This window comes from Bufo bufo, chromosome 6 (assembly GCF_905171765.1).
Source record: "Bufo bufo chromosome 6, aBufBuf1.1, whole genome shotgun sequence".
Classification (NCBI taxonomy): Eukaryota; Metazoa; Chordata; class Amphibia; order Anura; family Bufonidae; genus Bufo; species Bufo bufo.
Genome location: NC_053394.1, coordinates 156,847,393 through 156,861,504, shown reverse-complemented (window position 1 = coordinate 156,861,504; position 14,112 = coordinate 156,847,393). Strand labels below are relative to the sequence as shown.

At 43.5% G+C, this 14,112-nt stretch overlaps 1 protein-coding gene across 1 annotated transcript in view; it reads left to right on the top strand.

Moving 5' to 3' along the window:
- Nucleotides 1-1,543: 1,543 nt before the first annotated feature.
- LOC121005398 (zinc finger protein OZF-like) overlaps nucleotides 1,544-14,112 on the top strand; it is a 45,979-nt gene continuing 33,410 nt past the window's right edge. Inside the window, exons 1-2 of the mRNA XM_040438134.1 lie at nucleotides 1,544-1,633; nucleotides 6,433-6,536. Of these exons, the coding sequence (XP_040294068.1) occupies nucleotides 6,459-6,536 (78 nt within the window). The 5' untranslated portion in view covers nucleotides 1,544-1,633; nucleotides 6,433-6,458. The remainder of the gene's footprint in view (nucleotides 1,634-6,432; nucleotides 6,537-14,112) is intronic.

The window sequence follows — 14,112 nt, the reverse complement described above, 5'->3', positions numbered from 1 at the left end:
CCCTGACTAAGGGCTCATGCACACGACAGTATTTTGCATTCAGTATGCGGTACATATACTGAACCATTCATTTCAATGGTTCAGCAAAAAAAAAGTATTTTCGTACTGTGAAAAGATAGAACATGTCCTATTCTTGTCTGCAAATCACAGTGCTTGGCTCCATTCAAGTCAATGGGTCCGCAACTGGAACACATACGGAAATGCATCCGGATGTCTTCCGTATCCGTTCCGAACCATCTATTGAAAATGTTATGCCCAGCCCAACTTTTTCTATGTAATTACTGTATATGGCATACGGAAAAATGGAACAGAAAAACGGAAAGGAAACGGAAACAAAAAAATGGAACAACTGATCCGTAAAAAACGGACTGCAAAACACTGAAAAAGCCATAGGGTTGTGTGCATGAGCCCTAAGGCTCCATTCACACGTCCGTGGTGTGTTGCGGATCCGCAACACACCCGCCCGGCACCCCTATAGAAATGCCTATTTTTGTCCGCAAGCTGCGGACAAGAATAGGACAAGTTCTATCTTTTGCGGAGCTGTGGACCTGAAGATCGGGGCCGCGCTCCGCAAATGCTGACAGCACACTGTGTGCTGTCCGCATCCATTCCGTCCCCATAGAAAATGAATGGGTCCGCATCCGTTCTGCAAAATTGCGGAACAAATGCGGACCCATTTGCGGACGTGTTAATGGAGCCTAAGTCTGATCCAAACACGTGTCATCAGGTGCTATATAGCACCCGATGACACGTTCCGGCCAGCCAATCACTGTAATGTCAGTAGCCAACATGGCTACAGCATTACAGTGAATGGCAGTACTTACCTGCACGTTTATTGGCTGCATAGCAGCCAACAAACGTGCGGGGAGGAGACTGGAGCATCGCGCTCGAGCACACGCGGTATTCGGCCGAATACCGCGATGTGCCGAGCATCGCGACGCTCGAGCAAAATTAGCGTTCGGCCGAGCATGCTCGCCCAACACTAGTCTGTGCCTCTCTATGGCCTCATAGGCTTCAGGCCTTGTGGTCGGTGTCCGATGAGAATGAATGGCAGCTTCGGATGTTTGTCCAGGGATAATGATGGCCCCCCCATCAGCCACGGGACGGACGGCCACCCAATGTTGCTACATGTTAAAGGGAATCCATTAGCTGATTATTTTTTAAAAAAAAGAGCATTGCCACATTCCTTCCATTCTGCCGTTTCTACCCCATTCAGATCTGTGGCTCTGTTGCAGAGAAATCATGTCTATTCTGATGTGCAAATTAGCTCTTTGGTGCAACAAAAATTAATCCTCCAGGGCTGAAAGTGTTACTTCAGATTGCTATTATCATTTAGCTAGATTTAGCAGAAACAATACAATTGTACTAAAGTCAGCAGTTTGGTGGTAGTCTGGAAACTATTGATCTGCTCTAAGCACATTGTGTGTTTCTGGGACTTGTAGTCCGAAAGTACAACTATAACAGTCTAAGAAAGAAATGTGAACAAATCAGAACACTACAAACGGATCACATGATCAGAGTAATATCACAAGGAGGCTTGGAACGCACAGACAGGAAGCGCTGGTAACTTCTGTCGGGAGAAAAGTCAGTAATAGGAAACGCAGAGGAGACACAGAGACAGGAGTGGAGGCATGTAAGTTATTGTATCTGTAACCTTTACTGTTATTATAATACAGGAGGAGCAGACTGTGGTGTCCTGTCTGTTATTATAATACAGGAGGAGCAGACTGTGGTGTCCTGTCTGTTATTATAATACAGGAGGAGCAGACTCTGGTGTCCTGTCTGTTATTATAATACAGGAGGAGCAGACTGCGGTGTCCTGTCTGTTATTATAATACAGGAGGAGCAGACTCTGGTGTCCTGTCTGTTATTATAATACAGGAGGAGCAGACTGTGGTGTCCTGTCTGTTATTATAATACAGGAGGAGCAGACTCTGGTGTCCTGTCTGTTATTATAATACAGGAGGAGCAGACTGTGGTGTCCTGTCTGTTATTATAATACAGGAGGAGCAGACTGTGGTGTCCTGTCTGTTATTATAATACAGGAGGAGCAGACTCTGGTGTCCTGTCTGTTATTATAATACAGGAGGAGCAGACTGTGGTGTCCTGTCTGTTATTATAATACAGGAGGAGCAGACTCTGGTGTCCTGTCTGTTATTATAATACAGGAGGAGCAGACTGCGGTGTCCTGTCTGTTATTATAGTACAGGAGGAGCAGACTCTGGTGTCCTGTCTGTTATTATAATACAGGAGGAGCAGACTGTGGTGTCCTGTCTGTTATTATACTACAGGAGGAGCAGACTGTGGTGTCCTGTCTGTTATTATAATACAGGAGGAGCAGACTGTGGTGTCCTGTCTGTTATTATAATACAGGAGGAGCAGACTCTGGTGTCCTGTCTGTTATTATAATACAGGAGGAGCAGACTGTGGTGTCCTGTCTGTTATTATAATACAGGAGGAGCAGACTGCGGTGTCCTGTCTGTTATTATAGTACAGGAGGAGCAGACTCTGGTGTCCTGTCTGTTATTATAATACAGGAGGAGCAGACTGTGGTGTCCTGTCTGTTATTATAATACAGGAGGAGCAGACTGTGGTGTCCTGTCTGTTATTATAATACAGGAGGAGCAGACTGTGGTGTCCTGTCTGTTATTATAATACAGGAGGAGCAGACTGTGGTGTCCTGTCTGTTATTATAATACAGGAGGAGCAGACTGTGGTGTCCTGTCTGTTATTATAATACAGGAGGAGCAGACTGTGGTGTCCTGTCTGTTATACTACAGGAGGAGCAGACTGTGGTGTCCTGTCTGTTATTATAATACAGGAGGAGCAGACTCTGGTGTCCTGTCTGTTATTATAATACAGGAGGAGCAGACTCTAATGTCCTGTATGTTATTATAATACAGGAGGAGCAGACTCTGGTGTCCTGTCTGTTATTATAGTACAGGAGGAGCAGACTCTGGTGTCCTGTCTGTTATTATAATACAGGAGGAGCAGACTGTGGTGTCCTGTCTGTTATTAAAATACAGGAGGAGCAGACTGTGGTGTCCTGTCTGTTATTATAATACAGGAGGAGCAGACTCTGGTGTCCTGTCTGTTATTATAATACAGGAGGAGCAGACTCTGGTGTCCTGTCTGTTATTATAATACAGGAGGAGCAGACTGTGGTGTCCTGTCTGTTATTATAGTACAGGAGGAGCAGACTCTGGTGTCCTGTCTGGTATTATAATACAGGAGGAGCAGACTCTGGTGTCCTGTCTGTTATTATAATACAGGAGGAGCAGACTCTGGTGTCCTGTCTGTTATTATACTACAGGAGGAGCAGACTGTGGTGTCCTGTCTGTTATTATATTACAGGAGGAGCAGACTGTGGTGTCCTGTCTGTTATTATAATACAGGAGGAGCAGACTGTGGTGTCCTGTCTGTTATTATAATACAGGAGGAGCAGACTCTGGTGTCCTGTCTGTTATTATAATACAGGAGGAGCAGACTGTGGTGTCCTGTCTGTTATTATAATACAGGAGGAGCAGACTCTGGTGTCCTGTCTGTTATTATACAGGAGGAGCAGACTCTGGTGTCCTGTCTGTTATTATACTACAGGAGGAGCAGACTGTGGTGTCCTGTCTGTTATTATAATACAGGAGGAGCAGACTCTGGTGTCCTGTCTGTTATTATAATACAGGAGGAGCAGACTCTGGTGTCCTGTCTGTTATTATAATACAGGAGGAGCAGACTCTGGTGTCCTGTCTGTTATTATAATACAGGAGGAGCAGACTCTGGTGTCCTGTCTGTTATTATAATACAGGAGGAGCAGACTCTGGTGTCCTGTCTGTTATTATAATACAGGAGGAGTAGACTCTGGTGTCCTGTCTGTTATTATAATACAGGAGGAGCAGACTCTGGTGTCCTGTCTGTTAATCTAATACAGGAGAAGCAGACTCTGGTGTCCTGTCTGTTATTATAATACAGGAGGAGCAGACTGTGGTGTCCTGTCTGTTATTATAATACAGGAGGAGTAGACTCTGGTGTCCTGTCTGTTATTATAATACAGGAGGAGCAGACTCTGGTGTCCTGTCTGTTATTATAATACAGGAGGAGCAGACTGTGGTGTCCTGTCTGTTATTATAGTACAGGAGGAGCAGACTCTGGTGTCCTGTCTGTTATTATAATACAGGAGGAGCAGACTCTGGTGTCCTGTCTGTTATTATAATACAGGAGGAGCAGACTCTGGTGTCCTGTCTGTTATTATAATACAGGAGGAGCAGACTGTGGTGTCCTGTCTGTTATTATAATACAGGAGGAGCAGACTGTGGTGTCCTGTCTGTTATTATAATACAGGAGGAGCAGACTCTGGTGTCCTGTCTGTTATTATAATACAGGAGGAGCAGACTCTGGTGTCCTGTCTGTTATTATAATACAGGAGGAGCAGACTGTGGTGTCCTGTCTGTTATTATAATACAGGAGGAGCAGACTCTGGTGTCCTGCCTGTTATTATAATACAGGAGGAGCAGACTCTGGTGTCCTGTCTGTTATTATAATACAGGAGGAGCAGACTGTGGTGTCCTGTCTGTTATTATAATACAGGAGGAGCAGACTCTGGTGTCCTGTCTGTTATTATAATACAGGAGGAGCAGACTCTGGTGTCCTGTCTGTTATTATAATACAGGAGGAGCAGACTCTGGTGTCCTGTCTGTTATTATAATACAGGAGGAGCAGACTCTGGTGTCCTGTCTGTTATTATAATACAGGAGGAGCAGACTCTGGTGTCCTGTCTGTTATTATAATACAGGAGGAGTAGACTCTGGTGTCCTGTCTGTTATTATAATACAGGAGGAGCAGACTCTGGTGTCCTGTCTGTTAATCTAATACAGGAGAAGCAGACTCTGGTGTCCTGTCTGTTATTATAATACAGGAGGAGCAGACTGTGGTGTCCTGTCTGTTATTATAGTACAGGAGGAGCAGACTGTGGTGTCCTGTCTGTTATTATAATACAGGAGGAGCAGACTGTGGTGTCCTGTCTGTTATTATAATACAGGAGGAGCAGACTCTGGTGTCCTGTCTGTTATTATAATACAGGAGGAGCAGACTCTGGTGTCCTGTCTGTTATTATAATACAGGAGGAGCAGACTCTGGTGTCCTGCCTGTTATTATAATACAGGAGGAGCAGACTCTGGTGTCCTGTCTGTTATTATAATACAGGAGGAGCAGACTCTGGTGTCCTGTCTGTTATTATACTACAGGAGGAGCAGACTCTGGTGTCCTGTCTGTTATTATAATACAGGAGGAGCAGACTGTGGTGTCCTGTCTGTTATTATAATACAGGAGGAGCAGACTCTGGTGTCCTGTCTGTTATTATAATACAGGAGGAGCAGACTCTGGTGTCCTGTCTGTTATTATAATACAGGAGGAGCAGACTGTGGTGTCCTGTCTGTTATTATAATACAGGAGGAGCAGACTGTGGTGTCCTGTCTGTTATTATAATACAGGAGGAGCAGACTCTGGTGTCCTGTCTGTTATTATACTACAGGAGGAGCAGACTCTGGTGTCCTGTCTGTTATTATAGTACAGGAGGAGCAGACTCTGGTGTCCAGTCTGTTATTATAATACAGGAGGAGCAGACTGCGGTGTCCTGTCTGTTATTATACTACAGGAGGAGCAGACTCTGGTGTCCTGTCTGTTATTATAGTACAGGAGGAGCAGACTGTGGTGTCCTGTCTGTTATTATAATACAGGAGGAGCAGACTCTGGTGTCCTGTCTGTTATTATAATACAGGAGGAGCAGACTGTGGTGTCCTGTCTGTTATTATAATACAGGAGGAGCAGACTCTGGTGTCCTGTCTGTTATTATAATACAGGAGGAGCAGACTCTGGTGTCCTGTCTGTTATTATAATACAGGAGGAGCAGACTCTGGTGTCCTGTCTGTTATTATAATACAGGAGGAGCAGACTGTGGTGTCCTGTCTGTTATTATAATACAGGAGGAGCAGACTCTGGTGTCCTGTCTGTTATTATAATACAGGAGGAGCAGACTCTGGTGTCCTGTCTGTTATTATAATACAGGAGGAGCAGACTCTGGTGTCCTGTCTGTTATTATAATACAGGAGGAGCAGACTCTGGTGTCCAGTCTGTTATTATAATACAGGAGGAGCAGACTCTGGTGTCCTGTCTGTTATTATAATACAGGAGGAGCAGACTCTGGTGTCCAGTCTGTTATTATAATACAGGAGGAGCAGACTCTGGTGTCCTGTCTGCCTGGTTACTATAATACAGGAGGAGCAGACTAATTAATTTCAATTGCATTACGTTGAATATCATCTCCTGCTGCTGATTTGCTGTTTATAGTGATCCACATCATCTAGTGACAGAATGGTATACAAGACAATGGTGGGAGATTTTCTTTTACAATTACTATAATTTTATGTTCTTCATCATTAGAGTTTAGATCATATGACTCAGTAGGAATGGATGAAGTAAGGAGTTGCGAGGCTGGAAGATTGTTAAATCTGACGCTGGAGATCATCTACCTCCTGACCGGAGAGGTGAGAGTTTGTGTAGTATGTATTGGAATGAGACTGGCATTTCCTTAAAGGGGTTGGCCACTATATCAGTACTTTACACAACATTGTAAGAGGCAGGGTAAAAGAGATTCCGAATATACTGTAAAGGATAGTCTCTTTTCAGGGGGTCACACTCACAGATATCTCACCAGACAACGGATTTTCATGTCCAAACTGTGCATTTTATTTACACTCTTCTCATAAAATATAGTCTAGTTATACATCACTGGGTGGGGTGAGGTTCCCGCACCGCCAACACTTAAATCACAAATAAACTCCTGCCCGTCTAGGCGCTAGCTAAACAAACAAAATACGTCCCTACCTCACTCGTAGAGCACAGTTCACACATGGACACTATATGCGGCTTTCCTTAGCCAACATCAATACAGCAGCCTCCAGGCTGTGGCAACTCCAGTACCTTTTGGGGGAGTGTGGCCCAGTACTCCAGACGCTGACCATGCAACCCTCATTCTCTAGGCGTCGCTAGGTCCCCCAAACTTCAGGCTATTGCATAGCCTCGTGGCCCCTCAGCCTTGCCTAGCTGAGACCACTCTGACAGAACCTCACCAGGCCTCTGTCTGCACACTCTCCAGAGGGAGACACACCCAATTCCAGAAACCAGATTAAATGGAATCCCTGGACGTGAGCATGGGGAGCAGACACCCACCCAACACATTGCCTGTTCCCAGTAAAAGCCCGCCCTGAAATAGCTGAACCAGCTACACTATCTATATGGTGTCCCCCAACTACTTTAGTGGACACCTGGACTAGGGCTTTTACTCCACCAAGGCCGAGCCCCTTGGTGACACGCTCCTGGTGCAAACAACACCTCAATGTTCACATTGCCACAAAACTTTATTAAAAAAATCCATCTGCTAATCTTTTTATAGTAAGCCACGCCCCCTGAGCCTCGCTTTGCCGTGCAGCCAGTTCGTTCATGGCTGCACGCGACATGGAGGAGCTTTACAGAATGCTCGTCCATGCCTTTATTGTAACTGCACATGCGCTGCTTTCCTAATCTGCCTAAGATCAGCTCATGCCCAATTTGCCCCCCGGCGATCGCTCTGATTGGCTAGTCTGTACAGTCCGTGACTGTGGGGATCAGAACCTTCAAAAATGTGTGTGTATATATAATATTCCCCCCCCACCCCCCGTGGGCTACAGCCCCCGTTGTGCCCCACAAATTTTTAGGATGGCCGGCGGCAGTGCTGCTGATCCCCCTCCCGCCACGATCTGTTTCAGGATGGCCGAGCTGTTAGCAGAGTGTCAGCTATAATATACAGCTCACACTCTGCTTGAAACGGCCAACATAGGGACCGCTGTATGGAAGGGGTTAAGAAATGGAGGGAGCTCCCTTCCTCTCCCATCGGGCTGCTGCCGTGCTGTGGCAGCGGCCCGATGCTTGATGGGTTAACAGAGGGAAGGAGCTCCCTTCCTCCCCCATCGGGCGCTGCTCTGTTGTTGCAGCGTCCCGATGGTTACCATGGCAACCGGCTTGCCTTTGTATAGCTGATCAGGCTCCTGCTAAACTCGGAAGCCTGATCAGGCTTACTGTGAGTGACAATGCGCTGCAGTACACTATACAGTGTACTGCAGTGTATTTTAAACCATCAGACCCACTGGATCTTCAAGAACCAAGTGGGTCTGGGTAAAAAAAAAAAAATCGAATTTTTTCTTATAGCCACACATTTATATTTGATTAAAAAAAAGAAAATACATTACACATGTTTGGTTTCATCACGTCCGTAACAACCTGATTTTATAAAAGGATTACGTTACTTTCCCCACAAGGTTAACGCCAGAAAAAAAAAAGAGAAAAACTATGATGACATTTTTCCCACCTCACTTCCCAAAAAAAGGTATTAAAAGTGATCAAAAAGTCGTATGTAACACAAAATAGTACCAATGAAACCGTCACCTCATCCCGAAAAAAAATTAAACCCTACATCGCCCAAAAAATGAAAAAAAAATATGGCCTTTAGAAAATGGAGACACAAAAACATGTTTGTTTGTTTTTTTTGAAAAAATTTTTTTGTGTAAAGCCAAAATAAATTAAAAAAATTGACAAATTAGGTATCGCTGCGTCCGTAACGACTTGCTCTTTAAAAATATCACACACTCTTCCGCCAAAAGGTAAATGCTGTAAAAAAAAAAAATTAAGTGTGCCAAAACAAACCATTTTATTGGTCTATTTGCCCATAAAGTGTAATATTAAATGATCAAAAAATATTATGTACCCAAAATTGGGACCAATGAAAATGTCAACTCTTCCTGCAAAAAACTAACCCCTGCACTAGATGATCGGCAGAAAAATAGAAAGAATATGTCTTTCAGAAAATGGAGACAGAAAAACATGAAGTAGACATATTTGATAAAATCGCGTCCGTAACATCCTGCTCTATAAAAATAGCACATGATCTAACCTGTCAGATGAACACTGTATAAAACAAAAAATAAATACTGTGCCACAACAGCCATTTTTGGTTACCTTGCCTAACAACAAGCATAATATAAAGCGATCAAAAAGTAATATGTACCCCAGAATAGTACCAATAAAACCATCATCTCATCCTGCAAAAAATGAGCCCCTACATAAGACAATCGCCCAAAAAAAAAAAATATATGGCTTTCAGAAAAAGGATACACTAAAACATGACATTTAAAAAAAAAAATGCTTTCATTGTGTAAAACAGATTTTTTTTAAATTTTAAGTAGACATATTAGGTATCGCTGCTTTTGTAACGACCTGCTCTATAAAAAATATCTCCTGGTCTAGCCCCTCAGGTGAATGGCGTAAAACAATAAAATAAAAACTGTGTCAAAACAACCAATTTTTTGGGTCACCTTGACCCATAAAGAGTAATATTGAATGATCCAAAAATCTTATGTACCCAGAAATGGTATCAATAAAAACGTCAACTCTTCCCGCAAAAAATGACCCCTGATTGGCAGAAAAAAAAAAGAATAAGTATAGCTTTCAGAAAATGGTGACACAATAAAAACAAGATTTGTTTTGTTTGGCCAGAGATGTCATGTGACCCCTCCTCTGAAGATGCTTGCTGTGATGCATGCTGGGATTTTTACTTTCACTTTGAAGCTGCTCCGCCCACACAGCCTCTCATCTATGGGAGCATGCTATGCTGAACACATTAGAAAAATTATATGCACACAGTATATCTCTCATGATACAAATACCTTGTGGCTTTAGTTATTATCTGGGGCCATTTATTTATTTATTTTTATGCGTATGGTTGCCAACCCCTTTAAGTTTATTGAAGGGGTTTGCCAAATTTTTGCTATTGATCATCTGTTCTCCTGATAAGTCATCAATGTTAGATTAGTGGTGGTCTGACACCCGGGAAACCCATGATCAGCTGCTCGGGCAGCCTTTGGCACTGGAAACTAAACACTGGTACTGCCTGGCCACTAAAGATTGGATGAAGCCTTCTGCTTCTGGCTCCATTCACTATTAAATTTCAAGCTTCAGCAGTTTCCAAAACAGCTGATTTGGTGATGGTGGAACCCATGTGCTGACCTCTGTCCCTAACGTGTATTCTTCTTTTGACCTCTGAGATTAGTCCAGGTACGGACAGAACCATTCTAGTCAATAGGCCAATTGACATAGTATAAAACTGCAGCATGCACCGTCTGATTTCTCGCAAGGCTCTGTGTGAGAGAAACAGACCCTACAGTGAAATCTGTGGCAAATCTACAGGAAAATCTGGGACAAAAAGGAAAAGCCACAAAAATCTGCAGTAGAAAGTCTACTGCAGAAAATCCGCCCTGACTGGCCTGGTTTTTGTGCCTGATTAAAGGTGGATACTATCTATTATTTGCATCTGAAGCTTGTCTGAGCGGGAAGACACAGGACTTCACTCGTTGGGCACTGGGCCAGTAAGTTATATGGTGCTAACAAAGGTTTCTTTGGAACACTATGGTGTGGTATATCTGATGGCTAAATGTTTTTCTCTTCACCCATAATCCATGCGAGGAGGACCTCCCATCCAGAACAGGAAACTTGAGAAGATAAAAAGGTTTACTGTCCACCAGATAGAAAGTCCTGGAAGCCTCTTTTTTTTTTTTTTGATTGGGTTTACTTTGTTCACACAAAGGAAAGGCCCAAGTCTACGGTACTTACCATAATGGTCTGTTCCCTTTGAGGCGTAAGTCTTTTTAATAGAATAAGGAAGGTCAAAAGACCAAATAAATCCCACTTCAAATTTACAACTTTTATTGTGAAATACTAAAAATGAGTGCAAAACACAAGAAGGGTTAATTGGCCCCTACCAGGAGGAATATTAAAATGATCAGTTGGCCTGTGAAAGCGCACCTTATGTCATATGAGGGGATACTCCACCTATGGGTTCCAGGTAGGGTTGTCACGATACCAAAATTTTGATTCGACTTCTATACCATAAAAAAGTATTGCGATACTTTATATCATTCGATACCACGCAAAAAAAAAAACACCAAAAAAGCCGCGTGCATTCCGCATTTTATGAAACGTCCGGCGCATTGAAGAGTCCTATCCTATTTTTTTGGGGGGACAAGGTGATGAAAAACTGGTGAATCGCACAGTTTTTATAAAAAAAAATTTCTGTTACAGCGTTCACTACATAGGAGATATTTTTTTTATGTTTTAATAGTTTGGACTTTTCGGACATGGCGTTATTTAATATGTTTATTTATTGTTTATATATTTTATATGTAAAATTGGGAAAGGGGGTGATTTACACTTAATATTTTAGTGTTTTTTTGTACTTTTTATTTAATAACTATTTCCCCCCTTAGGCTACTTTCACACTTGCGGCAGAGTGATCCGGCAAGCAGATCCGGCAATCTGCATGCAAACGGACAGCATTTGTAGATGGATCCGGATGCGGATCCGTCTTACAAATGCATTGCAAGAACGGATCCGTCTCTCTGGATGTCATCCGGAGAAACGGATCCGTTATATTTTTTTCACATTTTTACCGGATCCGGCATTGCGGTATTTTTAATGCCGGATCCGGCACTAATACATTTCAATCTGAGTAAGCTGCAGTATTTCCTCCGTCCAAAACGTCGTTCAGTAACTGAAACCATGTTCCCTCAGCGGCACAGGGGAGAAAGAAGCAGTCTCTCCCTCCCCACTGTGCCGCTGCTGCCACCAACGAGAGGAGATAGGAGGAGGGAAAGACTGTGGCCATTGCGCCACCAATGATGATAACTAAACCATTAATACAAAAACAGGAGGCGGGTGCCGGCGGCAGAAACACATAGCCGGCACCTGACAGGTGCAGCACCTGAGGGGTTAACTGCCGCTGATCGCAGCTCCCTGTCATAGAGGTCAGGTGCCGGCTTTGTGATTATGCCGCCGGCACCCGCCTCCTGTATTTGTATTAATGGTTTAAAACATTGGTGGCGCAGTGCGCCGCCCCCCCCCAGTATTATATAATTGGTGGCAGTGGCCACAGGATCCCCTCCCCTCCTCCCCATTGGTGGTGCAGTGACAGTTGTGATCGGAGCCCCAGCAGTGTAATCCCGGGGCCTACGATCAGTTACCATGGCAGCCTACTACCCTGGCTGCCATGGTCAGCTCCCTGCTGCTGTGTGCACAAAGTCCAGGGCAGCAGGGAGAGTGTGAAGTCCTATTCACCCTAATAGAGCTCTATCAGGGTGAATAGGACAAGGGATCAAAAGATCCCAGGTTCTAGCCCCTAAGGGTACTTTCACACTAGCGTTTTTCTTTTCCGGCATCGGGGATGTAGTGGATGGGGACGGGGTCAATGACTTGCCCCTGATCCCTGATCACGACGGGATTTATACACTTAAGTTGACACTCAGTGCTGATCCCGCTATAGACATCCTCCGTTCTCGTATTCCTGTTTTTCTTTGCCACACATGATAATGGTTACCATGGTCATTTGATGACAACAATGTCAGATCCCGTTCTGCTGGACATGCGCAGTGGTTAATTACCATATAAGCCGACATATTCAGTGCGGGCGGATAAGGTCACATGGGGTGCATGCGCTGGACGTGAGAAAATCTCGCGTTCCTAGAATGTATGCCGGCGCCTGCGCAGTATCCAACATGGGATGCTGAAGTTACGCTACACATGTGGGGATTCATGACGTGGGTTTGTCCTCTTGTTTAATTGATATATGATTAAGCACAGATGCACTTTATATATGAATTATTGGTAATTATGAATTTAACACGGAATCATGGCTATAGAGGAATTATTTACTGTAATCGCGATCACTATGTAATAATGCTGTATTTTGTGCATATGTAACACATGGAAATTATGTTTTTAATCATGTTTTTCACTGTATATTTATATTTATTCATTGATGACCAATTATGTAACATTGATGAGACCTACTTGTTTAAATATGTTGAGAGCACTGTATTCACTAGCTGGACAAAGGCTCCATTGAGAGAGCTGAAATGCTGCATTGCTGTTGGGTGTAATAAAATCCACCTTTTTCATCACAAGACCGGAGTGCTGCCCTCATTTCATCGATATTTTATATATATATATATATATACAGGGAGTGCAGAATTATTAGGCAAGTTGTATTTTTGAGGATTAATTTTATTATTGAACAACAACCATGTTCTCAATGAACCCAAAAAACTCATTAATATCAAAGCTGAATATTTTTGGAAGTAGTTTTTAGTTTGTTTTTAGTTTTAGCTATTTTAGGGGGATATCTGTGTGTGCAGGTGACTATTACTGTGCATAATTATTAGGCAACTTAACAAAAAACAAATATATACCCATTTCAATTATTTATTTTTACCAGTGAAACCAATATAACATCTCAACATTCACAAATATACATTTCTGACATTCAAAAACAAAACAAAAACAAATCAGTGACCAATATAGCCACCTTTCTTTGCAAGGACACTCAAAAGCCTGCCATCCATGGATTCTGTCAGTGTTTTGATCTGTTCACCATCAACATTGCGTGCAGCAGCAACCACAGCCTCCCAGACACTGTTCAGAGAGGTGTACTGTTTTCCCTCCTTGTAAATCTCACATTTGATGATGGACCACAGGTTCTCAATGGGGTTCAGATCAGGTGAACAAGGAGGCCATGTCATTAGATTTTCTTCTTTTATACCCTTTCTTGCCAGCCACGCTGTGGAGTACTTGGACGCGTGTGATGGAGCATTGTCCTGCAAGAAAATCATGTTTTTCTTGAAGGATGCAGACTTCTTCCTGTACCACTGCTTGAAGAAGGTGTCTTCCAGAAACTGGCAGTAGGACTGGGAGTTGAGCTTGATTCCGTCCTCAACCCGAAAAGGCCCCACAAGCTCATCTTTGATGATACCAGCCCAAACCAGTACTCCACCTCCACCTTGCTGGCGTCTGAGTCGGACTGGAGCTCTCTGCCCTTTACCAATCCAGCCACGGGCCCATCCATCTGGCCCATCAAGACTCACTTTTATTTCATCAGTCCATAAAACCTTAGAAAAATCAGTCTTGAGATATTTCTTGGCCCAGTCTTGACGTTTCAGCTTGTGTGTCTTGTTCAGTGGTGGTCGTCTTTCAGCCTTTCTT